Source organism: Lottia gigantea (assembly GCF_000327385.1).
Source record: "Lottia gigantea unplaced genomic scaffold LOTGIsca_69, whole genome shotgun sequence".
Classification (NCBI taxonomy): domain Eukaryota; kingdom Metazoa; phylum Mollusca; class Gastropoda; family Lottiidae; genus Lottia; species Lottia gigantea.
In genome coordinates, this window is record NW_008710347.1 from 612,288 (window position 1) to 640,057 (window position 27,770).

Consider the following 27,770-nt stretch of genomic DNA (forward strand, 5'->3'; position numbering starts at 1 on the left):
TATTAGGCTCAACTACCATGTTAAAAATATCAAATGTTGAGATATTCCTATTTTTTTCTTAAGAGCTAATCAAGTAATTTGATAAACTGCTACTCTGCCAGGTCATCATATTCCATATGATATATCCTTTTGTCCAAACTCAGACATGGCATCACTTTATATTATTAGTTATAGCTAGTCGAAATTAATTTTTTTTACCTGAATTGTTTTATTTTCAGCATTGGTAGTGAACAGTTGTATAAAGAGGCAATTGAACAAACAGCCAGCTGTAACACGAGACTGTCAATGGAAAGAAAAATGAGAATGCCCTTTTTAGATTCACAAACTGGAGTTGCTCAAAACCATACAAGTTTATGGCATCCATATATTCACAGAATGCCTGGTATGTATCTTTTTTAATCCATGATTATTTAGGTACTAGTAATTCTTGTATTTACAATATCAAATTGATTATTAAATTGATATTAAATTGTGTGTTATTGCAAAGTAATTTTGTTTGATGTTAAATTTATAGGTCAAAAACATGGTCAGTTATACTCTTATCCTTCTAAAAGATGGAAGAAGAAAAAACATTCCTTCTTTTCTCAGCTTACTTCAGGAAAGGTTGGAAATGTAGATGTAGCAGAATCAGGTTAGTGTTAATTTCTTTAATCAGGTGAGTGTTCATTTGTGATCAGGTTGGTGAAAATTCTGTAATCAGGTTAGTGTTAATGCTGTAATCAGGTAAAAGTAAATACTGTTATCACTTTAATGTCAAATCTGTAAAAATGTATCAAATTAGAACCAAAATTGACTATTGTTTATTTTCTCTTGCAGATGTCCAAAATACTGTAGAAGAAGAGAGCTTACATTCCCATACTGATATAATAAGAAATGAATCACAAGATAGATGGTATTATGAAGATTATGATGTTATAAGTGATCCACCAGATGCTGGTGAAATGGTAGATGATAATTCAGATATTAGTGATTATGAGGATACTATAAAGAAGAAGAAGAAAAAGGTATATTGTCGAATCTTAATTTTATATTAGCAGAAACTTTCTGAAACCACACGTTATTACTAGAGCAATACACAGAGCCCATTGTGCTTAGTATAGTTTAAACTACATAAGATGATCTGTCTAATACATAGCAGAATAAATGTATTAAATTGAACATTTCATTGATTTAGAAACTATCAATTCAGTTGAATTTATGAAATGAAATGATGGTTATTGTTTTACTTTTTATCCACAGGGTCCTGGCAGAGGGAGAGGAAGAAGAAATGTTCACCAGGATTCTTTAACTGATGATAAAGATAAACCGTATTCTTGTGAAGGTAACAAAAATTGCTGTCAATTTCCCCCCCCCCCATTACAGACAGAATGATGTTGCTATCTCCTTATCCTGATATCCAACACCAATACATTTCAGATATTCTACTTATATGATAATAATAAGACAGACATAATTTTATGTATTTTACTCTTTCTGCTGAAAATCATTAACAGATAATCTCATAATGTGAAAACAAAAGAAGTTGTATAACATTTGTGTTAATATTTTACAGCTTGTGGTGCCCGATATAAAACGCGACCTGGATTAGCATACCATTATACACATTTCCATAATAGTATGGCTGATGATGATGTTACTCCTTCACCTAAAGCAACTAGACAATCAAAAGGTTTGTATCTATTTACTTTTTTTAGCCACTTTTAAAGTCGTCTTTATTGGGCAATAATATTTTGTTGTCTGCACTCAGCATAACACAAATACATTTATAGTAGCAATATCAAATTAAAATTCAATTGTTAAGTAAACTATGTTATTTTATTTAATGTGTGTTTTAGCTCGTGCTCCAGTTGTTGTGGTCCCTCCACCACCAGAACCTGTCATAGAACCATCAAAGCCCTCACCTAATAATTATTGTGACTTCTGTCTGGGTGATCAAGGTGAAAATAAAAAGACAAATCAAGCTGAAGATTTAGTTTCATGTAGTGATTGTGGTAGATCTGGTAAGCTTATTAACTGAACTATGAGAATTGATCCCTTCAAATCAAGCCAGCTCAATTTACACAATATACAGAAATATATTAGAATCTCTGAGGATATGAGCAAATCAAATTTGGTGTTGAAAGGTTTTAAAAAGGCCTCAGGAATACCGAAATACCAGACTGCTAATACATTAAAAGTGAAACAGGTTTCCTTCAAGTCTTTGTTAGAATTTTTCTAATCTTACAGATTTGTTGTTATTTAATCAATTGTACTCTATACTGTTTTTGATTTAATTTTCAGGTCATCCATCTTGTTTACAGTTTACTGATAATATGATAGTATCAGTAAAGAAATATCCATGGCAGTGTATAGAATGTAAATCATGCGGATTGTGTGGTACTTCAGATAATGATGTAAGTGGTAAAAATATATTGATAATAATATAACCTTCTTATTTCTTTGTACTCTTATTTCAGCATGTTTCAATATATAGATAGCAGCTAACGAACTCTTTATATGAGGAAGTATATCTATCATAAATGAAGGAGAATTTCTATCATAAATGAGGAAGTATATCTATTATAAATGAGGAAGAATTTCATAATAAAAAGTGGTATCAACTATAATATAAGATTTTAGAAACCTTTGGTGGCGACTGAACTTATTATTGTGATATCAACATTTGTAGTTAAATGTTCACAATCTTATGTGTTATCTCATCATTGGTTGGTGCTCTGCAAATAACCATTACTTTTTTCTCTCTTAGAATATGTCTTGTTATTGTTTAGTTTATATATTGATTATCTGAAATGAATTATTATACAGGATCAGTTATTATTTTGTGATGATTGTGATAGAGGCTATCATATGTATTGTTTAAATCCACCATTACAAGAACCGCCTGAAGGTTAGTTTATTAGCAATCTTATATATCAACCACATACTGTAATAGTACATATATGTACCGAAAAATAATAGGTTACATACTTAAGTTTTAAGAAAAAACAAAGAAAAAAGAACAGATTTTCTAACAGTGATAACAACCAGGAGAACACTGCTCTTTTCATTCCCCATTTAGCCTGGAGCACATGAACATGGATCACTAGATATGTAGTGATTGGAAATAAAACAAACTATCAAACTGGAGTAAAAACTTTGTTTTGATTGTGATCTCAAGTGGTTCGTTATGAGTGAATGTCAAAAGACCATGAAAATGAATTTTACTTTACAATTGTGAAGTAAACTTTATCTTTGTGAATTTGAAAAGCAATTGCCTTTGTCCCTTGGTGAATGTTCCTTTAAATTTTCTGTCTGTGAAAATGTTTGATTAATTTAAGATAAATAATTGGAAATTCAACAATTTTTGTGTTTAACTGTGGATATGTTCTATTCTAGGGAATTGGAGCTGTCATTTATGTATTGAAGAATTTCATGGTGGAAAGAAGCCACACGGAATGCAGTAAATGTCACAGATTGTACATAATCAAAGAAATTGTCTACATGTTGTTAAAGAAGGAATTTTCAGTGCTCACTACGTTTCCCCTCATCAGTTCTTGATTATTATCACGAACCTTTCAAGCTGATTGGTCTTGATTCCAACATTCTAGAATTGATATTCTGATGGAAATCTGGTTTTTTGTGCATGCTAAATTGTTGACTGAACACAAAAGATAACGAACCTCAATATAGATTTATAATATCACATGTCATAACTCTAGTTTATAGAAGTGTATAGGACTACCTTATAAGTTCTAACCAACCATCTGAACTACATAGCATTTAATTGATTTCGTTAACCTTGATCAACTTGAAATGAAAATTATAAATTTGTAATATATGTGTTTATGTAATTTTCATGTAATATGTAAGCTATTATGTAATCATTGTTTCATTTAAAATATATCATTTACACTACTGATTTCTGTATTTTCCTTTTTGTAAAGGGCATGTTGGGTCTCCTTCCTCATCTGTAGGTATTCTTTCTACCTCTTAAACTGAAAATTAAGTTTCCCAAACTTGGCCAATAAGAGCATATATTAAGTATTTTGGAAATTATGCACAGATTTTGTTGTATAGTTATGGCACTAGAATGTCCACTTGTGAATCTTAGTTCATTCTAAGAGGTAGAATACCTTTGACTTTATCTACCTATGAATAGAAGAAAAGCCTTATTTGTCTTACAACCGTTTGATGTTACATTGACATGGTAACAACATTGGCCCCTTCCCTTTCATCTGGGTGGCAGTTAAAACTAGTTTCTGGTGGCACAGATCTCATACCATGGTCTGTATTTCAAGTTTTAAAATGTTTGAATGAGAAGCCATTATGGATTGTTCTATGGGGGGTTAACTAATGATTAGGAATACCCATAAGCTCTATTTATAAGTCAATGGGAACACTTTATCAAGTCTTGAAAAATTGTTTTGGTCTGCATAAAGTAGATCTTAATAGAGCCTTGAGGCACAATCCTTATTTGGAAATGAAATTGGACTATTATTTTTTTTAAATGTTTGAAGGTAAAAAAAAATGCTAAAATAGGACAAATTCTTTTTGTAGTCTCCATCACATGATTTTTCGTACTTCATACGTCTTCGTGCTATAAAAAATTTATATTCGCCCCAAGGCAAATGCTACTGTCAGTGTTACGTAAAAAAGCATTCTATCGCATCAGGGACGTCGCTTCAATGGTGTTCCAAGCCTTGTACTTCTTGTCGCAATTCCTAAATATAAAAGTAATATAGTTGATAATCGAGTCTACAAGTTTCATAATTTTATCCAATGAAGAGTTGTAAAAATCGTTCACCGTCACAGTGACTATAAACAAGTCATATGTCCCGTGACTATTTATTCATCAGGAAATAAAAAGATCTTTAGCAGTAATTTTACACCCAGTTTGACTGGCAAGAAGAAATCATGAAGTTGTTAATTCTACTGGCTATTTTGGGAATTGGTAAGTCGCTTACTGTCAGATATAAGTGTTGTAATGGCACTAATAATGGATTGTTTCTTCTACTTCCAGGCCTACTACTGTCTGACCAAATTTAATCACAATGTTTACAAAATCGCAATTTCGTCTATTAACTTAATTTAGATATCATAAATTATTATCAACTCCAAAGAGTTCTGGGGCCGAGGGGTTTAGTTGGGTACCACGTGATTGATGAAAATATTACTGTATTATTTGAAAAAATATAACTCTGAGTTATTATATTAGTTGGGCTGATGGACTGATGCAGTGTAAAAATCACCTGACTTAAGCTAGTCATGGACTGAAAACTCATCTCGGAAGTAAGACACAAAAGGTCATATTTTATGGGAGTTGCTCCAATCCAATTTCAGATAGCTTGTTTTTGCAAATTTTCACCATGACTAAAGCAAAATTTGGCATAATTTTTGGAATCTAAAGAAAGCCGAACCATATAAGTCCATCAGGACACTACCGGTACCAGATATTCTAAAATGTCCCTGTTTCAAATACAGTGTGAAGGGGTAGGCTAGTATTTTCTCTTCCTAGTAAGTTAAGCCTACCGTGGACTGTATTGTTAGGACATTTAAGAATATCAATATATAATAACGTTACAAAATGAAAAAAAAACACTTTCCAAATTTTTAATTCCATGGGATTATTTGTGTCATTGAAGTGTTAAAATACGAATATAATTCATCTGTTGTCATACGAGACAAGCTATTAATCTATTGTGTCTTTATTTTTAATGAAAATGATCCAATTGGTTGTTTTTTTTCTACAATAGGCCTTCATTTGTGCTTTACTTGAGTCATATTCTAATTTTATTATTCACGGATATGGTTAAGTACACTTTTGTTTACTTTAGTTAAACTTGAGCACATAATTTTTTTTTCTCATTTTACAAATATTTAAATTTTTGAAATATTTCTATGTATAGAAATATATACCTTGTGAAAGTAACACATTTCCTTCACTAAAATTTCACTTTGAAATGACTCGGCTTTTCTGATTTCTCCGCAGTCAAATTATTTTTTCCAAATTACAATTTTTTATGATTACCATTTTCATTAACCCAGAGAGAATCAAAGACTCTAAAAACCATTTTAAAGTTGATAGTTCAATTCGAGGGGAAAGGATTGGCATAATACGATTTCTGAAAACATAGTGCTTGGACAGTAAAAGCTTTTCTTCTCCTTCATTTCATTGTAGAGGATCTTGATTTTAGATGTTTCCTATCTAATGAAATTTGTTTACAGTGTGTGCAGATGAATATCTGGATGATAATCATTGTGAAAAAGGACCAACATTTTGGTGTACCAATCTCCATTATGCCAAGAAATGTGGAGCTGTTAAACACTGTATGGATACTGTATGGACCAAACAAATGGCTGTCGGAGTAAATGCTGTAAGCGATCTTTTGTATTTACTTGAACAAAATTCTTTTCGAATTTGGCACTTACACAGTCTGTCTTGGATTGAGACCTTAGGCTTAACGTATTCATTATCAGGCTGGGTCAATTGGAATAATAAGGAAAGAAAACATCTTCACCAGAATCGGTGACCCTACTAACTGAATTCACAAGCATCCGAAGCAAACAGTTAATTTGACTGTAATGAATTGAATGAAATTATATAAACTTATCTATAAAACCATTAGGCTATTTTTCCATGTATTGAAAATCTTCCTAAAAATTTAATCTAAGAATATATTTTCAGGAAGCATCATGTACTGTTTGTCAGTTAATGGTCGACAATGTTAGACAATTAGTCAAGAATAAAGCTACTGATGTAAGTTATTTTACTTTTTTCTGTAGTACTGTAATATGTTAAAATCCTAATTAAAAACTGTCTCAATCTTTAGACTGAAATAGAGTTAATCACACTGATTTTTCCTCTAGTTTTCGACTATGTTCAAGTTAATTTTGACTTTAAGTGATATGCAGATGTCTTGTGCAAAGCAGACCATGCTTACTCTTTTCGAAACACCTGATGGTATTTCTCTTTGGAGGAGTCAACTACTATGCTTCACTCCTGATTTTGCCATTCTTTGGAAGAGGTGTTTGATTGAATTGTCTTGCCTGTACGGATTTAGTATTTTTTATTACAGAATGAAATGTCTAATTTGATTGCCAAAGCCTGTCATATCATGCCATCTCATGTAAAAGGGGCTCAAGTGAGTAATTTTGTAACATTGATATTGATAATCTTATCAGAATAAAATTACTTAATAAATTAGTTAGAAGCAGGCCACTTATTAGGTTACATATAAACATGAAATTGGGTTATCTATCATAAACATCTGAAGATGTCATGTCAAATTTACATTTACGGTTACTTATGACTCTTTCCTAAGAATTTATCTGTTACTTCTGTTATTTACAGAAATAGCAATTTGCGAGATATGTTACCAAAAAATTTAGATATAAAACAAACAGGCTTTATTTACACTTCTTAAAAGCTTATTTATTAACTCTTGTTACAGTGTAAAGATGCAGTCAAGAATAATATAGATGATATTTTAACCTTAATCAAAAATGAAAAAATGGTAAGTTTTTAAGATTTTTTTTGTGGACATTTGCCTTTTGATTAAACTATATATTTTTATAAATATGAAAATCTTGCCACCATTGATTTAAAATTCTGTTGTATTATTGTAGACCAGTCAGATGGTATGTCAATTGATTGGATTATGTATTGGTACTGAACACCCACAACAAATATCTGTAAGTATGACCTAGTTCTACTTACAGCTTTTGTATTTGATTAAAGCAAACAGCACAGTTCTAGTCTCTGATACACATGGTTAATTTAAAATTGTTAAAATTGCAATAACTTTTTACGATTTTGTGTATGAAAAGGTCAATGGATAGCTGGAATTGATCTGCACCAGTCACTACAGCAAATATTTAGATAATTATATCTCCTAAACTTACATTTTATATGATGAACTCTTGTACAAACATTGATTAACTATTGTATACACATTGTATATGCTAAGCTGTATTTTTGTAGAAGGAATTTGCTGTAGATGTAGTTAAACAGACACCAGCTGATGATAAACTTTGTGATGATTGTAAAACTTTCTTTAATGATTTACGTGATAAGATACTCTCAAACAAAACAGAGGTAAGTCACAATCAAATCAGCTTCATGTTTTCAAGTTACTTTGTGAAGACTCAAAATCTCCGGGAATCTATGAAGTCAAAGCTAGTAATCTAGCAAGTAGCACTGTTTTCTGATAAAATTCTGCTATTTTGGATAAAAATGTTTAAAATGAAATCAAAATATTCCACATTGAAATGCTTGAAATGGAAGTAAAAATTGTCTGTAACTTAACAGTCTGTTAATTCCGAACTGCATGCAATCATTATTTCAGGAGGAATTTGTTGAAACATTTTATGAGGTTTGTGCTAAATTAGGTGGATTTGAAGGAGTGGTAAGTTCATGTTATTAGTTCTAGAACAACAATTCAAGGGTTTTTTATTTCAAATGTAACATCCAAGTGGTGTTTTTCCTTTCACAGATTTAAGAATTTGAAAATTGTGTTAGATAGCCCATAAAAGTGAAAAAAAAAAGGACATTAAAGTCATCCAAGGCAGATTTGTGTGGTGTAGTTATATCACATGAAAACCAGAATACTAAATACTGCTGAAAAAATAGGAAGGCCAGCAATGTTTCACTAATAATTCTATACCTTAATCTTTGATGATACCTTACATAAAGAATGAACAATTTTTGGTGCACTTCTTCTGTTGTGTATTTGTGCTATTTCAATTTGATAATGTAATTGTTATAATTTTCCAGTGCAAGGTTCTGGTTGATCAATTTGCACCAATTGCATTCAAGTACTTAGCTAATGAATTTGTAAGTGTTTGTTTTAGTATTATTGAAACCTTGAAATCTAACAGTTTTATTCCTGCAATCTAACAGTTCAGTTATACTTCATACTAAAAATAGAAATCGTGAAATTTGTAAAACCTTGATTACTTAACATTATCCATAAAATGTTGACCTTAATCACACTTATCACTTGAGAGGCTCAACGGCTTGGTAATTTGACCTTTCAACACAAAATTATAGAAACGAGAACAACTTTCTCCTCTTTTCCAAACTTAGATTTTTGTTCCAATGTTTGATTGAATTTTGTAACAATTAAAATGTAATTTATAGGGAGATGTTTGTCAAGCCTTGTATTTATGTTCAAATCAAGCTCATGAAAATATCTTGGTCCATCTTCAACAATATGTAAATCAGGTAATTTTTCTACATAATTTTAGAATATGAACATCAGTTTGATCAGAATAATGATCATCTGAACATAAGTGTGATCATCTGAACATAAATAAAATACTCTGCCATTAACAATAGTGTTTCTCTCGAAGAGTTTGCAAACTCGCATAACTAAGTTAGAAATTCGGGCAACCTCAGATATCTCGCCCCCGCTGGGACGTAAACCTGGCTCTGCCACTGTACAGTTGTCTTTATTTGGAAATTTTAGATAGCTTTACATTATCATTTAATCATTAACCAGGCAGTGTCCAAATTTGTTGTGAAATGGGTATACTACATGTAATTGAAATTTGTATGTTAATCAAATGATAGCCATTGCAGTACTTTCAGCATTTGTCCTGCTATTTGTAACTGCTGTGAAATTCATTATGTTTTGGAAGGAAGGAAGCTTAATCAAACCTGTATACAAAATGTATTAAAAACTCCATTTTTTTTTTAAGGCCTCAGTTTCAGGTGAATATTGTGATGTATGTAAAACTGCTGTAACTGAAGTCCGAGATTTAGACAGGAACCCTCAAGTCCAGGTAATTGTTCATATGAAAACTTTTTAAAGGGACAATTTCATGTACCTGATTGTAGATATATAATTTACAGTCATTTCATTCAACTTTTTAAAATGTTTTGGGTCAGAAAAAGTTAATGGGTTTTCATATGAGAAAATAAAAACTTTGAATACATATATTTGTATTTATACTTTATTTCAGAGTGTAGTTGTGAACTTTTTAAATGATGATGTATGTTCATTCCTTGGTCAGTCAGCAGATCTGGTACGTCTAATTTTAGATCTTTGTTTATTAAACAGAAATGTCATACATTTAACAACAGTATTTAGATGTAATCAATGTGTTGCAGAAGAAAAAATAATTAAGAGTACACTTCAAGATGCTTTCTAAAGTCTCAAAAGTGAAGCCTTTAATGAGTACAGTCTCTGCTGGTATAAGTGTCTGTTTTGAATAACCACAATTTTAACCACAAACATTAAGTATAGGTCAGCCCAAGTTTTGCATTGCTTTAACATTTCATTTAATTGTCTTTCAAAAATCTGTATATCAACATTATTGTCTGTTTTAGTGTAAACAATATGTAAAAGCCTATGCTCCAATTTTATTTCAACTGATATCTTCTGAATTGGTAAGTGTTGTACAATGTTATTCACATTTTGATATTTGAATACTACATGTGTTATATTGAAAGCTATTGAAAATTACATTGCAAATCCATCACAATAGTATATAATACAGACAGGAGATTAAGCTGTAAACATGTAGATGGTCAACTTGTGTGATGAAAATGATTGATTTTACTTGCAGACAGTTTTAAATCCATAGAAAAACTTATATTGTTATAAAGAGTAATTACAATTGGCCCATCCTTATCTAAAGTATTAATCTACCTGTGTAAGTTCATACAGACGGGGTGACGTTTTTAAATCTAGGTAGATGAGAATGACTTTTACCTCAGTATGAAGAACCTGCCTTGTTTTTAAAGGAAATTTCAAACATCAAAGAGGTTTGCCACCGGTTTATAATATTGTATACTGCTTAAATGTAAATTTCTATTTGACTACACCGTCTTCATTAGCTCACAAGGTGCAGAAGAGTTGGACGTAAAACTCCATTCATTTCATTTCTATTTGTCTACAGGATCCAGTAAAAGTATGTACTGAGATAGGATTATGTCCAGGCAAACAGGCTGTAGAATTAAAGACACCAGTCAAACAGGCCGTAGTGTTAAAGACACCAGTTGATGTACAACCTCAATCACCAATGTATCGTATATTTGAATCTAAACCCATCCAAGAAGTAAAAGATGTCAGTGCCTCTGTAGAATGTGTTGTATGTGAATTTGTTATGCGTGAACTGGTGAAAGAATTGGGAAATAATGCATCTGCGGTAAGATCAGGATCAGAATGATTTTTAACACCTTTTAACCTTAATGTATATGTTAATTTTGATGTGTTTCATCAACTTTAAAGGGCAATTTGCATATATCTAATGAAATTTTTCCTTCTGCAATCTGTAAGGTAATTAGAGCCCCCATCAAACCCAGAGCAAAACGTGTAATTTAAATGTGTTTTTTTTTATTTATAGACTGAAATCAAGGCATTTTTAGATAAAATCTGTGGTGTTTTACCATCAACTATCAGTACTGAATGTGTTCAGTTTGTTGATCAGTATGCTCAAGTTATCATCTCATTATTGGAACAAGAAATTGATCCTAAAGTAATCTGTACCAAAATTGGATTATGTACCCAAACTAAGCATAAAGAAACACCAAAGAAAGGTAACTATTTTCTTAATCTATGGAAGGAAATTATTTGTTGGTTGTAGAAAATAATAATCCAGTTCCTTGTATATAATTGTTTGTATTCTTGTTTGTTTTTAACTTTATTTGTGTAATTGGAAAGCATCAACCTAACTGAGCCATCTTGCTCCCTTCTGTAATTGGAAGTAGAATTAGTGTGCTCAAAATGACTTCCAATTTAAGTACTTCACTTCAGCTCAATATTAACATTTTTAATGACCTATTGACATCTGTATAAATAATATTATTATATTTGTATTGATAGTTGTTGATGATAGACAAGTTATCATACATAAAGTCAGTGATGCACCATTATGTGATGTTTGTCAAGAAGTAGTCACCTATATTGACGAAGCCTTGAAATCTAATGCCTCAGAACAAGATATTGAAATGATCTTAGAAAGAGTGTGCAATGTTTTACCACAAACTTACAGAAAACAGGTAAAATAGATTTTTTTAAAAATATATTAATGATTAATAATCTACTATGGCATTCTACTCCCCATATGTTAAATAACAGACTATTTAAATTTGCATAGAGATTACCCATACGTTATTCTTGACTATGGTGCATTGAAGCTTATATTATGAAATCCAGTCAAGTGTGATTAGATTTGGTTAAATTTTTGTTTGTTATATTTTTTTGTGTAATTGCTCACAAAATCTATTTATTCATGATTTCTTTCAGTGTGACACCATTGTTGAATCTTATTCACCCTACATTCTACAGTTATTATCTGAATTGGTTGATCCTAAACAAATCTGTGAGGTATGTCGTCTGCTAATCATTAGATTGTTGACCTGTTATAGCTTTTCATTTTACCTCTGCCAGATGAGATATGTGATAAATGAAAATGTTCCATCAGGTTTACGTCCGAGGAGGAGCGAAATATCTGAGATTGCCTGAATTTCTAACCTAGTTATGATATTTTTACCTTCGGGGCTGCGAGAGGGGGCTCAGCTCCGCCACTGTTTTCCATGAAAGTTCAAACTATTTTCACTTTAAGAACATTATTGAAGAATAAGTTGATCGTAGAGGTGTAACTCAAAATACTCTTTTAGTTGTTGATAAAATTAATGCAATTAATAATATGACTATGATTAATTTTTCAGAGATTGAGTTTATGTCCAAAACCAAGCCGAAAGAATAGCCCACTAAGGTTCAAGCCTCATTTAGTAGGAGAAAGGAAGTGTACATTTGGTCCAGCATATTGGTGTGCTTCAAAAGATAATGCTAAGGAATGTGGAGTAAGTAATCCTTAGAATTTGTTTTTACGACTTTTTTCCCTTGATTGCAAAATCATAAGGACATAAATAAACCATGAATAAGGCCATACAGTTTTAAGATGGACTATCAGATGCTGCAATAGTCCTAATAGTAGTCCGAAACATCTGCCTCTATTCCAGCCTTTGATGGATATTTTGACAGTTGTAGGCTAGAGTGTAGTCAGAAGAAAAAGAGATTCTCCACACCTAACATAATATTAAATTACCTTTACAATGACTCCAAATAAGTGATGGGCATTACAGTAACTTTTGTTTTGTTAGTATCACCTGACTCTTTGACCTTTGACATTTTGGCTGTGCACGCAATTTTGATGAGAGATAAGTTTTATTAAAAAAACTTTGGAAGTGGAGACGTGACATAAATGTTGGAGGGAGAAAATGATGGTATGACTGAACTACAAATATATGAGTCTTTCCAAAAATGTCTTGGTTTTGCAGATTTGAGGTAACTAAATAGGTTGAAAACCACAGCACCTGCAGAGATGCGGAATGTCCCCAATTAACAGGGCTTATTTTTTCTTGTCTCTACACCAGCCGACATCTGTCCAAATAGCTATCAGAGACTGGAATAGAGACAGATGTTTCGATCTATCCAATAAGCTGAAGGGGATCTTTTTGAAGAAATCTACATAGCTAACCCTATGTACAAAACTTTTTATCAAAATTGTCTGACAAATTGAGGAGAGTTTTATTTGTACTAATTTTGTGGGTTTTATTTTAGACTACTGCACATTGTGAGAAGCATGTCTGGAATAATTAAAAGAGTTGTAAGAAGCAAATCAAGAACAGTGTCCATATTATTCTTTATAAACTCAACTAACTTTACTTTTATAATACTAACAAACTCTGGTGGTGCAGAATGACAACTTTTTGTATTTTTGTCAAAGTGGTACACTTCTGGCTTAAAAGAAATAAAATGTATATAAGTTTTGAATTCAATGATTTTCTTATTTTTTGTGCCTGGTAGACTCATCTTTGAAAATTTAGCTCAGAATTTTGTGTTATCTCAATATATTTATTATTTAGAAGTTTGTAAATAGTGTTAGATTAGCGTTTATATATTTTCTTTCCCTCCACATTTCAAATTCTTCTTAACTGGCCTCAGTATAAATTGTATTTTCTATTTTGGAAAGAATGGCTTTTAGTATAATCAAATTTATCATATTGTAAATTACTGATTTTTTTTGTCACAACTTCTGATAATAAACATTCCACTTTTATGATGTATTGCTTTTTTCAATTCACGAATTAATGTGGTGCTATTTGTAGTTCTAGTCTGTCATGATCTGTAAATTGAAATATTGTTGAATAAATTGAAAGTTTGGGTTCACCTTTCTATGTCTTTGACAATCTCAAAAGATGTAAATGTATATTAAAAAGTTCGGTTTTTATATGCCCACTTGAAAATTTTGACATACATTATTGTCATCCCTCAAACTGACCCTCCATCACTGTGTCAAGTCTCGAGTTTTCTTCCCATAGTGATGATGTCTCAAACAAGTTCTAAATTGATATAGGACTCACTCCACTAAAACATTTTATGCAAATGATTGCAAAGGAATGTAGTCCAGGCTATTTTTAGAAATCTTCTTTCTCTCTCCCTTTTGGGGTTTTTGCCTGCCTATTTTTGGGTAAAATTTGGTCTAAATTTGGAATTTGATGTCTGAAATTGCATTATCTTTCAGACTTGGTGAGATGATGAGAGACTTAAAGGCGGAAGGCTAATTCTAAAAATATTCGTTTTATGAAGTGCCAAACTCTAGTGGATGAGTATAACCGGTAGTAGTCTACTTTCAATTTTAGTAGCTCAAAATTTTCATGGTCATCATATAATGAATTTTTTAGGAGACATTGAGAATTGGTCAGGCTTTCATTCGACATGTTGGAAAGCTTTCAACGAGATTTCTGGAAAAGTTATATAAGGTTGAATTTCGTGTTTTAACATGGGAAGAGATGGCAAATGAATTAGTGGAGTGAGTCCATATTTTGATTTTTAGTTACCGGTACTCCCCCTTTACTTAGTTGGCGGGGGCGTCGGTGGCTCCTATCAGTGACGCAGTTAAAAGGGGCGGACATGGAATGGGACAATAAACCGAGGCCCCGTGTTCTACAGCCTGTGCTGTGTTGCGACAGTTGGACATTGAAAAAGATGCCGCTGTTCTGGCATTACCCGTCTTATTTAGCCCACATTGTGCAGAAAAGTACCTAGTGGTCGTATGTTATCCTTTACGACATAGATTTCCTGTTGTACAATTGTAACATTCAAATCAGTACTACCAGTATATCGTTATAGTTTGGCTACTATAGGTCTAGTATATGTATCGGGGACACTGATAGCATCAATTTTAAATCAGACGTCTGTGGTTTGTGCATTTCCATTTGGATTAAATATTTTATGCCGTCACTAATCAGGAAATCCTTATGTGATACAGCATATTTTGCGATTAGTGTCATCAGATGCTAAACTTAAGTGGAATTGCAAGAACCCTAGATGACTGAATGAAAATTGCAAATTGGTGCTATAAGTGACCAGTATATACTTAAAGTTCTCCCCCAAAACCCCGTGGTAATAAAATTAAGTTAAAATGAGTTAAATTTGCAGGGAAATAAAATGATGAAATCGGATGCGGACAATAATAAGTAAAACCCGTACTCATACCAGAAGGAAATTATTAAATGAAATTTAGATTAACGTCATGCTTTTCTGCACTTAGGCCTACCTTGTAGTGTGCAAGATGACCTTTGTCAGGGTATCCACACAGGGAAGTAAATTATAAGGTTTTCCCTATAATATAAATGAAATGAAGGCCTTTTCTTTGAACTGGAGTCATGTCAGTAGCCAGCCAAGTATTTGTTAATTTAGGTACCCCCCTCCCCTCATAGAGGACGCCCATTGGGAGCCTGGAGACACGATTTTCTGTAGTCTGAGGACACTCTTCAAGAAAATTTTAGAGAATTTGACTACCTGAAACGCGATTTCCTGACATTTTCTGGCGAATTTAAGGTTTATTTGTATAGGGTCTGAGTTGTGTCGCTTAGAAAATTTTGAGAATTAGACGCTAGGAAACGCGATTTTCTGACATTTCCCGACGAAATTAAGGTTCAAGATTATTTGTATAGGGTCTGAAGTGTTTCGCTTAGAAAATGTTGAGAATCAGACGCCCGGAAACGCCATTTCCTGACATTTCCTGTAAAATTTAAGGCTCTGAATTTTTTTTTTGTCTCATAACAAAGAAGCCCCCTGACTCAGTAAAATGAATTAATATATTTAATAATAACAATTGACATTTTTTAGGGGGGCAAAGTTGCCATTTACCTGACCGTGTAGAATCTGTGACCAGCGGCGGAGCCAGGTTTACGAGATTGCCCGAATTTTTAACCTAGATTTTTGCCCGAAATACATGCTTTTGTGGACATATTTTCTTGTAGTATTTCAGTTAAGTTGGGAACAGTGTCAGTGTTCCTAAAGAAAATAGACGAGCCTACCGGAGAGCCCACTTGACAATTCGGGAACCCATACCTGGTCACCACAACCTCAAATGAATGAATGAGTGAATCATGGAAAAAACAATTCTTGGAAAGGTTTTTTTTTCTTTTAAGTAAATCCTTCCGACACTCTTTGTAACAAACATATACTTTAAAAATCGTGATAAGGAAATTAAAACTAAAACTACGTTCAAGCTATATTTAAGGCCGCGCACCTCATTTCATTATTAGTTGGTGATGAGAACTCTTTCCTAGTTTGTCAATGTAAAGTTCTGTCATATCTCATGATGAAGGTGTTCGTGCTACTTGCTGCTGTTGCCTGTGGTGAGTTATCCCTTTTTTATGAGATTTAATTTGAAAATGTATTGGAGCGATGCTGCCGAAAATCCCAGCGATTAACTCTCGCGACAATTTGCTTGCGATATTTTCATGGTTGCGGACGAAATTCGCTGCAAAACGGACTTATCCATTCAGAGAGGGATTGATCAATACGTTTTCTAACAGATAATGATGTCTCCGCCCCCGAAATTGATCATATGTGACCCGAATTAGAAGACAACGTGTATGCTTTTCGCTATATCCACGCTCTTTGTGCGTGTTTTGTGGCAGTGCGATATATCGCGTTAGCCGTAAACAAATTCAGAATGATTCAAAAGATACATTAGCATGTTTTTTTAGAAATATATTCATGTATTATTTACCCCGTTTTTTGATAATAAACAATTAACATACTGCCCCTTGAAACTCCGCGAATCCTGACCACACGTAATGCTTTCCCTATGTAACACGATAACAAATTTGAGATTGGAAAGGGGAGGGGGGCCAAAGCTTGGCCAGCTTCGCTGCTGCGTTTTCCCTAAGAACGCCACTGATCCATTTACCGATCATAGCTAGGCCCAATTATACTGAGCGCGAACGTGACCGCGACCATTACGACTTTTCGCGCAACTTTCCGCACAGATCATCTTTCGTATTGAAAGCGGCGTTTTGCGCGTAAATTCGCTGATGAAACGAGCGCAGAGTGAACTGGCAGACAGGTATGAACTTTGACCTGATTGGCTCATGTAAATAGTTCGCGCGGCCTTTTCCCAAAAATTCGCTCTGGAGGCAATCTCCGTGGAACGCACCGGCAGCGTACCTTGTCTATTCGCGGGTTAATTCCTGTAATTATAATACGAGAAAAAGTTTTCCAAAACTTGCAACATTATTCATGGATCACTTTTCAGGCCCACTCATCGCGTATAGAGTCTATACTATAAACAAGGAAGTTAAATCCATTACCTACAATCTTTACAGAAAAATACTTCCTGATAGAAATATTTCCTTGGCGAATGTTCAAAACAGAAATTTTCCTTGTTACAACGATTAGAAATACTTTGTTACATAATATATTTATATATTGAATATTCAATCGATTTGATGTAGTTTTGGTGCCTCACGCTTTATACAGGACGTAAAACTCTATTCGTTTCATTTCACCCTTGTCACAGCAGACGACAGTCGTACAAACTCACACTTGTACACATTAATATCTTGTCTTGCTCGTTATGAAAGTTATTTGAAAGGGCTACAACCATTTTCTTTGTAGTTTATGGAATACCGAACGATGATGATAATAGACTAGGCCTAGCTGCTAGTGATACAGTAGATGTAAATTGTAAAGCTTGTCAAGATATTATTAAAGACCTCCGTACTATATTAAATTCTAACAAAACTCAGGTCAGACTATTCTTAGATCTAGAAGATCTCATGATTCTGTATTATTTTTCAATATATAAAACATACATTCCCTTCGTCTGCAATTGTAACCAATTTGTGTTAATCACAGTTAGTGTATAAGACCATATTAATTTTTGTTACAATGTTTTATTAAAACAGTTGCAAACTAAAAGAAATTCTATCTTTGCACACAAGGACGAACAATATGTAGATAGGCAATAAATTATTGAGAGATAAACATAACAATTATTCATGTCTTTATTGTAGACATTGATAGAGAATTTTCTAGAAGACAGAGTATGTTCCATGCTTGGCCAGTCAGCCGCTATGGTATGTTGCATTGTTATATTCATATTATTTACATTATACATGTATATTGCATGATAACTGTATCTAGGTCACAATAGCCCAAAAATTAAATTAAATTAAATATTAAATTAAATTAAATAAAACAAATAAAATAAATAAGTAAGTAAGTAAGTAAGTAAGTAAGTAAGTAAGTAAGTAAGTAAGTAAGTACGTAAGTAAGTAAATTAAATATAGTATTTAAAGATTTCAATTTATTTAGCAATTTATAATAATTTTACTTTTTTTTCAGTGCAAACAGTATGTACAATCCTATGCACCACTTCTATTTCAACTCATGGTGACAGAACTTGTAAGTACTGTAAAAGTCTATAAACTAAAATTTATCACTGTTAGCAAAGACTATATTTCTGATTTCTTACCATGGTGTAGGCCTATAATAAACATTTACAAGCAGAAAGAATTTAATCTTTGCAGAATACAAAGAATGGCAAAGAAGAATACTACCTCTTAGAATGGACATAACATTGAAAGTCTCAAAAATGGTCAACAAGTGTTTATATTCATCAGTTGGATTTACCAGGTGCCATGATTAAAGAATGGAATCTCTATATAACATGATATATCCATTAAACTAAGCATGTTTCAATAGTACTTAGTTTACTTATTACTTAGTTATATAGATTTATTAGATTATAGAGAGATTCTGTTGTATAGTTATGACACCAGGAAAGTCCAATGATCAACAAAGACTCATTTTAATCGAGTTTAAAAATTACAATTTTTAGTGGATAGTAGCAATGAACTCAATTGTGACTTATCACAAATCTGTTTTTTTTTTTGCACAGGATTCATTAAAGTTATGTAGTATAATTGGGCTATGTACAACCCAACAACAAATATTAAAGCAACCAGTTGATGAATCACCCATGTTACGTATTTTCGATTCTAAACCAGTAAATAACGATAAATCATTTGGTACATGTTTTATCTGTAAAATGGTGTTAAAGAAATTATATGAAGAATTAGGACAGCATGCAACTGAGGTAAGGCTTCAGTTGAAATATTTTGAAAAAATTATATATTTATTTGCAGCTTACAGGTGAAAACTTGTTGAAAATCATTTTCAAAACTATACAGAATTGTAGGACTCAAACCACTTAATCTCATGAGCTAGTGTGCTACAGGTTGTAGGCTTTAATGATCCCTTGACATCTGGAAATTGGAAAAGAGAATTCTTGAGGCACTCTCCTTGCCAAAATTCATTCTTTGCACACTGCTTGGCATTTCAAGCCCTAACAGGTACAAGTATCAAGTTGGACTCCATCATTTCATTTCAGTTCTTTACTTTGTTCTATTGTCTTATTTTAGGCAGAAATAGAGGCCTACTTGGATAAAGTGTGTAATTTCTTACCAAGTACCTTCAGATCAGAATGTGTTTCATTGATCAATGAGTTTACACCAACCATTATCAAATTAGTTCTCCAGAAAATGACTCCAGAACAAATCTGTGTACAGATTCATTTGTGTTCTAAGGCACAGTCTAATGATATACTTGGAAAGTGTAAGTATTAAAACATGACATAATTTCAAAAGACCTTGCAGTGCTCAGAGAAAAATTATTTTGTTTTATGTACCCTATTTGACTTTATATTTCATATTATTTCTAGCCTATGTACATATTTTGAACTTTTAAATGTGTGTATTATTTTTAGGAGGATGGAATATCGAATGATGATAAAATTTATATTTCAGTGTTCTACATATCACCAGTTAACTAAGAGATGTAAGAAAGGAAGAGCAAGATTTGTATTAGTTCATTTCCAATTTTTTGCGTCATATATCATATTCAAGGTTTACAATTTATCTCCAATATCAAAATCAAAATAAGATTAAATCATAATTATAAGAAATACTGTTATCTGATAGGTTAGAATTAATTTAACGATTCACTAATCAAATAACTAAAAGTTTTTATTGTAAATCTTCCAATCTTAGATAACATAGACAAATTTTTGTAGTTTAAATTTCTTTTTTTCAGTTTTGAACTGCCAATTTTTTGCATTTACATAACACTTTTATTACTATTAATCTGAATTTGTTATCATGCTTGATATTTAATGACTTATACACAATTATCGTGTTCAATCTGCGCATGACTAATGCACAACAAAATCGTGTTCGAACAAGCCATGTTTAATGTACAATAAAATTGATTTCAATCAAGCCATGTCTTATGTACAATAAAATTGATTTCAATCAAGCCATGTCTTATGTACAATAAAATTGATTTCAATCAAGCTATGACTGATGTACAATAAAATTGTGTTTCATCAAGCCATGAATGATGTACAATAAAATTGTGTTCAATCAAGCCATGACTGATGTACAATAAAATCGAGTTCAATCAAGCCATGACTGACGTTCAATAAAATTGTGTTCCATCAAGCCATGACTGATGTACAATAAAATTGTGTTTCATCAAGCCATGACTGATGTACAATAAAATCGAGTTCAATCAAGCAATGACTGATGTACAATAAAATTGTGTTCCATCAAGCCATGACTGATGTACAATAAAATTGTCTTACATTTACAAATTGCATACAACTGAAGATAATATCACTCTACCGTCATTGCCACTGATGAAGTAGTTAAAGATTTTGATTTAAAATGTTGTAACTGTTGAGAACCTGATTCTACCATTTTGGTTAATTTGGTCAATCTTGGTTCAATATACACACCAATAAATTCTTCTACAGTGCTCTCATAGAATACCTCTTTTAATGCTGTTATTAATTTCTTCTTAAAATCTTTTAAACATTGCGATAGCCTGTAAAGATAAATTTGCACTATTACCAAACATCACAACATTACTAGATTCTTTAAAGAAAAAATATTACTTACAAAGTATATTTTATTTGTTCTGATATTTTTATCTGCATAATAAGGAAATATCTTAATTTAATATTCAAATTTAATTGTTTAATAGAAAAGAGGGGAGAGTAGCTAGTCAACTTAATTTGGTCAGTACCTACAGATTTTTTCATCTGATTTTCCTTCATCAGGGGCAGACAAAGAAAATGATTTGTAGTTTGGGTGGTAATTTAATCTTTATGCTAGAATGGTCAACTTTCAACCAATAAAAGTGAAAAATGGGCATCGATGATACAATGAATAAAATGCAATGGCTAGATAATTGAATGTATAAAATCTTACCTTGTAGCCTCATTAATAATAGGTTGAATATGATTTGGATTAGTGAAATTTCTCTTTATATGATAATCATTCATCCATGTTAACACCCTGTCAATATAATTAATATTGAATATTAAACATTTTGTTGATTGAAGAAAAAAATTGCAGGAAATTACATTTAATTCTTTATAAAGCAGATTTTGTTTAAACAATATTACATTACATATTATGCTACACATAGAGATTAAACCTAAAGGAGTGATAGAAAATTTCATATGATAAATATACATAATATTGATATTGAATAAAGATATTGGGAGTCGCAGTGGTTCAGTGTGTTGGACGCTTGCTTGCTAACCTGAAGGTCGAGGGTTCAATGCTGGTATAGGTCAATACCTTCGAATTTTTCAATTTGGTTTCCCCCTGATGCAGATAAGAGGGATTGCCATGGTGTTTAGTTGTTCGGATGGTCTTGATTAGCCCACATGGTGCAGAAAATTAGGACGTAAAACTCCATTCATTTCATTTCAAAAACAGATATTACTAACTTACCCTGTACTGTTTAATAACATGTCTATCTCAGATGATAAATGATAAATATTAATGATATTCATATAGATATTACTTCCACTAAATTTACAGTCAAAACATTCACTTCCACTTCTATAATAGAAAATATCCAATTAAAAACTGTAAAGCCAGATATTATCATATCATTACATAAGCAAGTCATGTGTATTGTAAAACTTAGGCTTGCGGCAAGTCTCGCAAGCGAATACGCCCACCAGCAGCTTGATAAAGAGCTAAATGTGAACTGTAAAACAAACTCTATATCGTAGCCTGTAGAGTGAGCACGCGATATAAGAGTTTACAAGGATAATAACTATGGTTCTTATCTATCAGCTGATCCTCAACTATGTAGAATCTATACAGATTTGGAGAAAAGCTCCACTATGATAAGTAGATGTTTCCCGGTGCCCAGAACATATTCACCCTTCTGGTACACTTCATGCCACTCTGCCACTGGGATTGTCAACTTAACATTCTCTAGATGACTCAACATAGCTTTTCTGTCTCTAGTAAATAAGTACTTACATATGAAATGGTATTAATGGAAGCAGGGCAGTAAAATTTAACTCTTTGGAAACTTGAGAATGAATTTCTGGAGTAAAGGCACCTGAAAAATAATTATGTCAGGATTACCAAAGCCAGTCAGATGGTGCATTTTATATTCCATTTGTGTCAATAGTATGAGCTCAAGCCTTTTTTCTTATTTTCAAACTGGTTTAAGAAAAGATTTACAATTACAATTACAAATATTTTACCCTTCTGTATGATCTGTAAACACAATGCTAAACATGGCAATGCTTGTGGTAACAACTCACATAATATGGCATAATGATCATATCTGAAAATAAATATCACATATACCCAATAGAAAAACATGATAAAAATGGCTTGCATTCGTACCCAATTAATTTGACAAACATGTTGTGAATATAGATCTCCATTCTGATAAGGAAGATAAATAAATATATTTAACAAAAATTCTAAAATATAACACTAATGATGATCTGCTGTACAAATGCTTTACAGTTTTAACCCTTTCAACCCGGTTTACCGCCCAAACACTAACGCAATATCTACCCGAGTAGCCGCTATACCGGCCGTTGCTAAGTGACGTCATACAACGTTAATGTCATACACTTTTACTTTTATTACTTGGAGTTCAGGGTATATGATGTTATATTTCATTTACAGTCAGGGTTCAAAGGGTTAAAAATACAAGGGTTTCTATATGCAAAAATCTACAATATCACACATTGGCCACTCAATAATCTTTGTTGATCAATCCAATACATAGTTTATAGAAAGAGGCGTAACAAACCTTTGCCAACCTGTTAAAGCTATTCCTTGAATATTTTTAAACTTTGATCTCTCACATTCTATGACTTTAATCCATGCTAGATGGTTATCTATATGGTATGATATATTGGTAACTATCATTGATGATCCTGTAGCACCTTTATAGGCACTAGCAAACCATATATTAGAAAATACACTGGAGAGCTTGTCAAAGAGATCTACAATGTAAATGATTCCATATCAGGTAATCTCATTTTTTTGGCAAGCTAGTCACATCACATAAACACAATAAGCAGATGTTTACTAAAATATCTGGAAATTGTGTGTTATTGGGTCTTGTTCGAGAACTTTGGACCGAATGACTGGAGTGCAGTAGTGAATTTTTTTTTAATAAATTGTGGAAAATATGATAGCCAATTGCTTATTCTATTTATTAAAATGGTAAGTTAAAATAAAAGCCTTACCAGGAGGCAGCATAAATTTGGTTAAATAATGCCAAACCATTGGTTCTACTAAATCTGCCAGACCAGATCCTTTCTTAAACAAAATAAATAAATCACAATTAGTGAATTGTTTATCCATATGTGATCAAACATTCACCTCAGAAGAATTGTAGCCTTATCGAAATCATAGGAATATTATCTTTCTTACTTAATTTGAATCACTTATCTTAAAATTTAGCCACTTAGTATTATTGAAATATGACCTTGAGGCATGTTGAGCTTCCTTAACGATCAATGTAAAAAGGCTGTGACTATGAATACAGCTATAAATTCAGCATGAATGACTGTGCATTTAAAGGGACAGATGCCCCATTTTGGGGGGTTTGAGTCTTTAACATATGCAAATAGTTTTCAGAAGTTTTAGAAATATATGAAAATCACAGAATTATTATTAGATGTCTATTCTATATTTGGCAATGTCTCAAGAAAAGACAACAAATCTTTTTAACTTTGAAATGCGAATAATTCTGGACACACATAAATTTCAAGGCTAAAATTTCAAGGTGAGCTGTGAACATTATTGCATAAAACTTTAACCAGTGATTGTTATTCCATAAAGATGTGTCTATATATTATTGGCGTAGCTAAAATTCCCGTTGCTAAGACAAAGGTATGATTGGTAGAAAAATGGCACATCTGTCCCTTTAAGAAGAAAAATGGTATTACAGAATAAATTGAAATCTTACGTTTTAAAAGATTGACATCTGTGAAGCGAATCATATCATCCCATATAATAGGTGTTATATGATATTTATCTTTTATATATGTAGCTACACTATTTACATGAGAGAAAAATAACTGTTCAACGACTAATTTCTCTTTTTCCATAATCTTTTTACAATCATCACACAGTCCTAAATGATATACCTATAAAGAAAAGAAAAAGAAAATTCTAATAGATTAATACAAGAACACATGCTGAAAATGGATTAGAAATCATTGTGGTAAGGAAGTTAATATCATAGTTGAAGGTTTCAAAATATTGTACTGTCTTATTGATTTTAAGATCACTTTGAATATTGCATATTCATGAGAAGGGAAATTATTAATAATAAAGCAAGCTTTATTATGTTATTGCCTGTGCTTCAAAGTGTTACTAGTAATTACAAAAAATCAAGATAACATTGCCTGGATCTCAAAAATTTTAGATATCATTTCATGATAAAAAAACACTTTAACAAAATGTAACTACTTTCCGAAAAAATGCTTATACTTACTTCATCACATCCCATATGAAAATATTTTACATTTGGGTGTAGTTTCATCACTTGATCAACTAAAACTTGCACTGTAGATAAGGAATCTAAAATGTATATATTAGTTGGTTATAGGTGTTTTGGGAATGTCAATTTTAACTGAAATTGGAATGAAATTGAAATGAAATTGAAATGAAATTGAAATGAAATTGGAATGAAATTGGAATTTTCTGAAATACCTTAAAAGTTTTTAAATTGGTTTAACTTACCATACTTAGAGGGACACAGAGACATAGGATATTCAGATAATTCTCTTAAACTTGAAAACTCATTGTGTTTTAAAACAAACTGAAAATTAAATCACAAAAGCTACATTTTTTTACAAATTTGAAAATAATAAAAAATAAATATTTTCTCTAAAAATAAAGAATTAAATTGGCATTAATTCCGTCACTAGTATAGGTTTAGAACATAATACTGATAATAAATAAAATTGCTAATGAATAAAATTGTTTCTTTCTCTTTATTTAATCTTGAAAAACAATCTTACCTCAAAATGGCCGAAAGTTTGAATTAATGGTATAACTATCAAATTATTTTGTTCTGCTAATTGTAAGATCTTTTTTATTTCTTCAACACTAAAATCATCAAAATACAAAAAGTCCCTGTACAAACACGAAACATATAATTCAGCAAAATTGGGTAGAATTATTTTAACCTGGAACTGACTATTGGGAAATATTGTATTCCATGTATAGTTTACACACTAGCTTCATCTGGTTCATTTAGCTCTATTCAGAATATACTTGCTTTGCCTTAAAATACTTTCCAATGTGTATTATCAAAAATAAAAATGGAGATAACCCACCATAATAGAAGAGAAGGTTGCAGCAATAAATATAAACAAAGATATACCTGTAACAATCAGGAGACCTAAGAACTTGAAACTGATCAGTATAGGGAAACATATCTTCATATTCTATTAACAAACCAGTAGCACCCCAATCTCTCAGTTTTGGAAATATCTGCGAAAAAATCAACACACTCATTAACAGCAACATTGACAGTGACAAAACAATTATTAGTTATGATCCTGCAGAAATACCTACCTTCGATATTCAACCCATTTAGAAATTTTGTATGTATTGCTTCAACAAAAAAATCTTCGAGACTTTTATATTCACACCCTAATTGGAGTAAGATCACCAGTTGGAAAGAAGAATTATATACTATGTCAATGTCTTAAAAAGCCCAATAAAGCATTTAAATGAGCATACAATAGCATTCCTTACTCATCACGAGCAATCTATACTATTCCCTTACTCATCAAGAGCAATCTTTACTATTCCTTTACTCATCACGAGCAATCTATACTATTCTTTTACTCATCAAGAGCAATCTTCACTATTCCTTTACTCAGCAAGAACAATCTATACTCTTCATTTACTCATCAAGAACAATCTATACTCTTCATTTACTCATCAAGAGCAATCTATAATGTAAATATTACCTGTTTGAAGTAACTTATCTTAGGAGGAGCTCCTTTTAAATCCAAATGTACCAACCTGCAAATTCACAAATATTTTAAGATAATATGCATATTTTCTTGCATGATCTTCAAAAGCTACAACTACAGACTGATCATCCAATCTGCTACCCATTCAATTGTAACATCCAAATCAGACAAAAACAACAAAAAAGTCATATTTTACAAGAACAAGAAGTTCTGGGTTGTTTCCACCAGCTGTACCTTGGCCTAACATTATGGCCATAACCCTTTTCATTTACAGATGAGTTGGTTGAGATAATGAGACTTATTATACATGCCAGGTGTATCTTGCTGAACCATTTGTCATTTTCCTATGGAAGTGATGCAGGTTGGAGGGGCTGATGTTGACCGTATTCATTAAAAACGTAGGACATAAAGCTGCATTGATTTCATTTCATTTGTTATATACAGAACCTACCTATGTCCTGTGGAAGAATCCATTATTTTTACTTCACTACACATTATATACAATTATATTCTGAAATTTACAACAATATAAATTAGAATACCTTTATTCGTAGACCTATTTAGAATTGCTCACTTCCCTGAAATTTAAGTGACTATTAGCTATTGCAGGTAGTCATCAACATTAACCACTAAGTTTGGCTAAACTCTAAACTCGTCAATTTCTTTTTCATAATAGCAGTGAACAAGATGTTACATTTTCATTCTGAAAATTGATATGGGTATCTAATATTAAGTATGGGATGGAGCTCTGTCCTCAGTAGAAAGAACAGGCATTTCCACCCTTGTACGACATTTGGCTCACTCATTTTTACCATCTTGATTCTTGACGCAATCATAGAACATTAGTACACAGTAAATGACGCAATGATGAACTTGTGATTTATCTAATATGCCATAATTGGTCAAATTAATTCATTCAAGTTCAGGGCATCTGCCTGCTTTTCCATGTAGCCTAATGTTAGATTTTGTGCAACAATGTATCACTTTGCCATTCAAGTTGACACAACTGGTCAATATACCCTGTTGCAAGATAAATCATATTTTTATCGGAAAATCGCCATCCGCAGTGGTCTGAAAAATTAATTAACCTGGATCAATGAGTAAGTTTGTAGGCCAGTGTTTTCAGTTCTGCTGCAGTTTCACTTACTTTC

At 32.0% G+C, this 27,770-nt stretch overlaps 4 protein-coding genes across 4 annotated transcripts; 3 read left to right on the forward strand and 1 right to left on the reverse strand.

Annotated features, from left to right (window-relative positions):
• Positions 1–228: 228 nt before the first annotated feature.
• Positions 229–3,443, forward strand: LOTGIDRAFT_130246 (hypothetical protein; the record flags this gene model as incomplete). Its single annotated transcript, XM_009065276.1, has 9 exons — positions 229–382; positions 515–631; positions 817–1,004; positions 1,240–1,321; positions 1,553–1,669; positions 1,872–2,000; positions 2,281–2,393; positions 2,806–2,887; positions 3,376–3,443. Coding segments are annotated over 9 exons (1,050 nt in total), but the record flags the coding sequence as incomplete, so codon positions are not given.
• Positions 3,444–4,765: 1,322 nt separating this feature from the next.
• On the forward strand, positions 4,766–14,164 carry LOTGIDRAFT_221240 (hypothetical protein). Its single transcript, XM_009065277.1, has 19 exons — positions 4,766–4,930; positions 6,205–6,353; positions 6,665–6,736; positions 7,056–7,121; positions 7,431–7,493; positions 7,606–7,671; positions 7,961–8,074; positions 8,325–8,384; positions 8,753–8,812; positions 9,119–9,202; positions 9,679–9,762; positions 9,943–10,005; positions 10,310–10,369; positions 10,882–11,130; positions 11,329–11,521; positions 11,808–11,983; positions 12,231–12,311; positions 12,656–12,790; positions 13,551–14,164. The coding sequence occupies exons 1-19, from the start codon at positions 4,894–4,896 to the stop codon at positions 13,587–13,589; spliced, it is 1,851 nt and encodes a 616-aa protein (XP_009063525.1). The 5' UTR covers positions 4,766–4,893; the 3' UTR covers positions 13,590–14,164.
• A 2,373-nt stretch (positions 14,165–16,537) lies between these two features.
• LOTGIDRAFT_235754 (hypothetical protein) lies at positions 16,538–20,797 on the forward strand. Its single transcript, XM_009065278.1, has 7 exons — positions 16,538–16,639; positions 17,904–18,034; positions 18,302–18,364; positions 18,633–18,692; positions 19,189–19,386; positions 19,712–19,904; positions 20,096–20,797. Exons 1-7 carry the CDS (start codon positions 16,600–16,602, stop codon positions 20,119–20,121), a joined length of 711 nt encoding a protein of 236 aa, XP_009063526.1. The 5' UTR covers positions 16,538–16,599; the 3' UTR covers positions 20,122–20,797.
• A 165-nt stretch (positions 20,798–20,962) lies between these two features.
• LOTGIDRAFT_235755 (hypothetical protein) lies at positions 20,963–27,754 on the reverse strand (the record flags this gene model as incomplete). The annotated part of the gene is made up of 15 exons (XM_009065279.1): positions 27,708–27,754; positions 27,071–27,130; positions 26,614–26,668; positions 26,019–26,128; positions 25,654–25,741; positions 25,373–25,451; positions 25,125–25,210; positions 24,594–24,774; positions 23,869–23,937; positions 23,427–23,622; positions 22,864–22,946; positions 22,634–22,715; positions 22,091–22,201; positions 21,560–21,646; positions 20,963–21,173 (listed from the first exon to the last, which is right to left on the reverse strand). The coding sequence occupies exons 2-15, from the start codon at positions 27,112–27,114 to the stop codon at positions 20,963–20,965; spliced, it is 1,482 nt and encodes a 493-aa protein (XP_009063527.1). The 5' UTR covers positions 27,115–27,130; positions 27,708–27,754.
• Between the last annotated feature and the right edge of the window lie 16 nt (positions 27,755–27,770).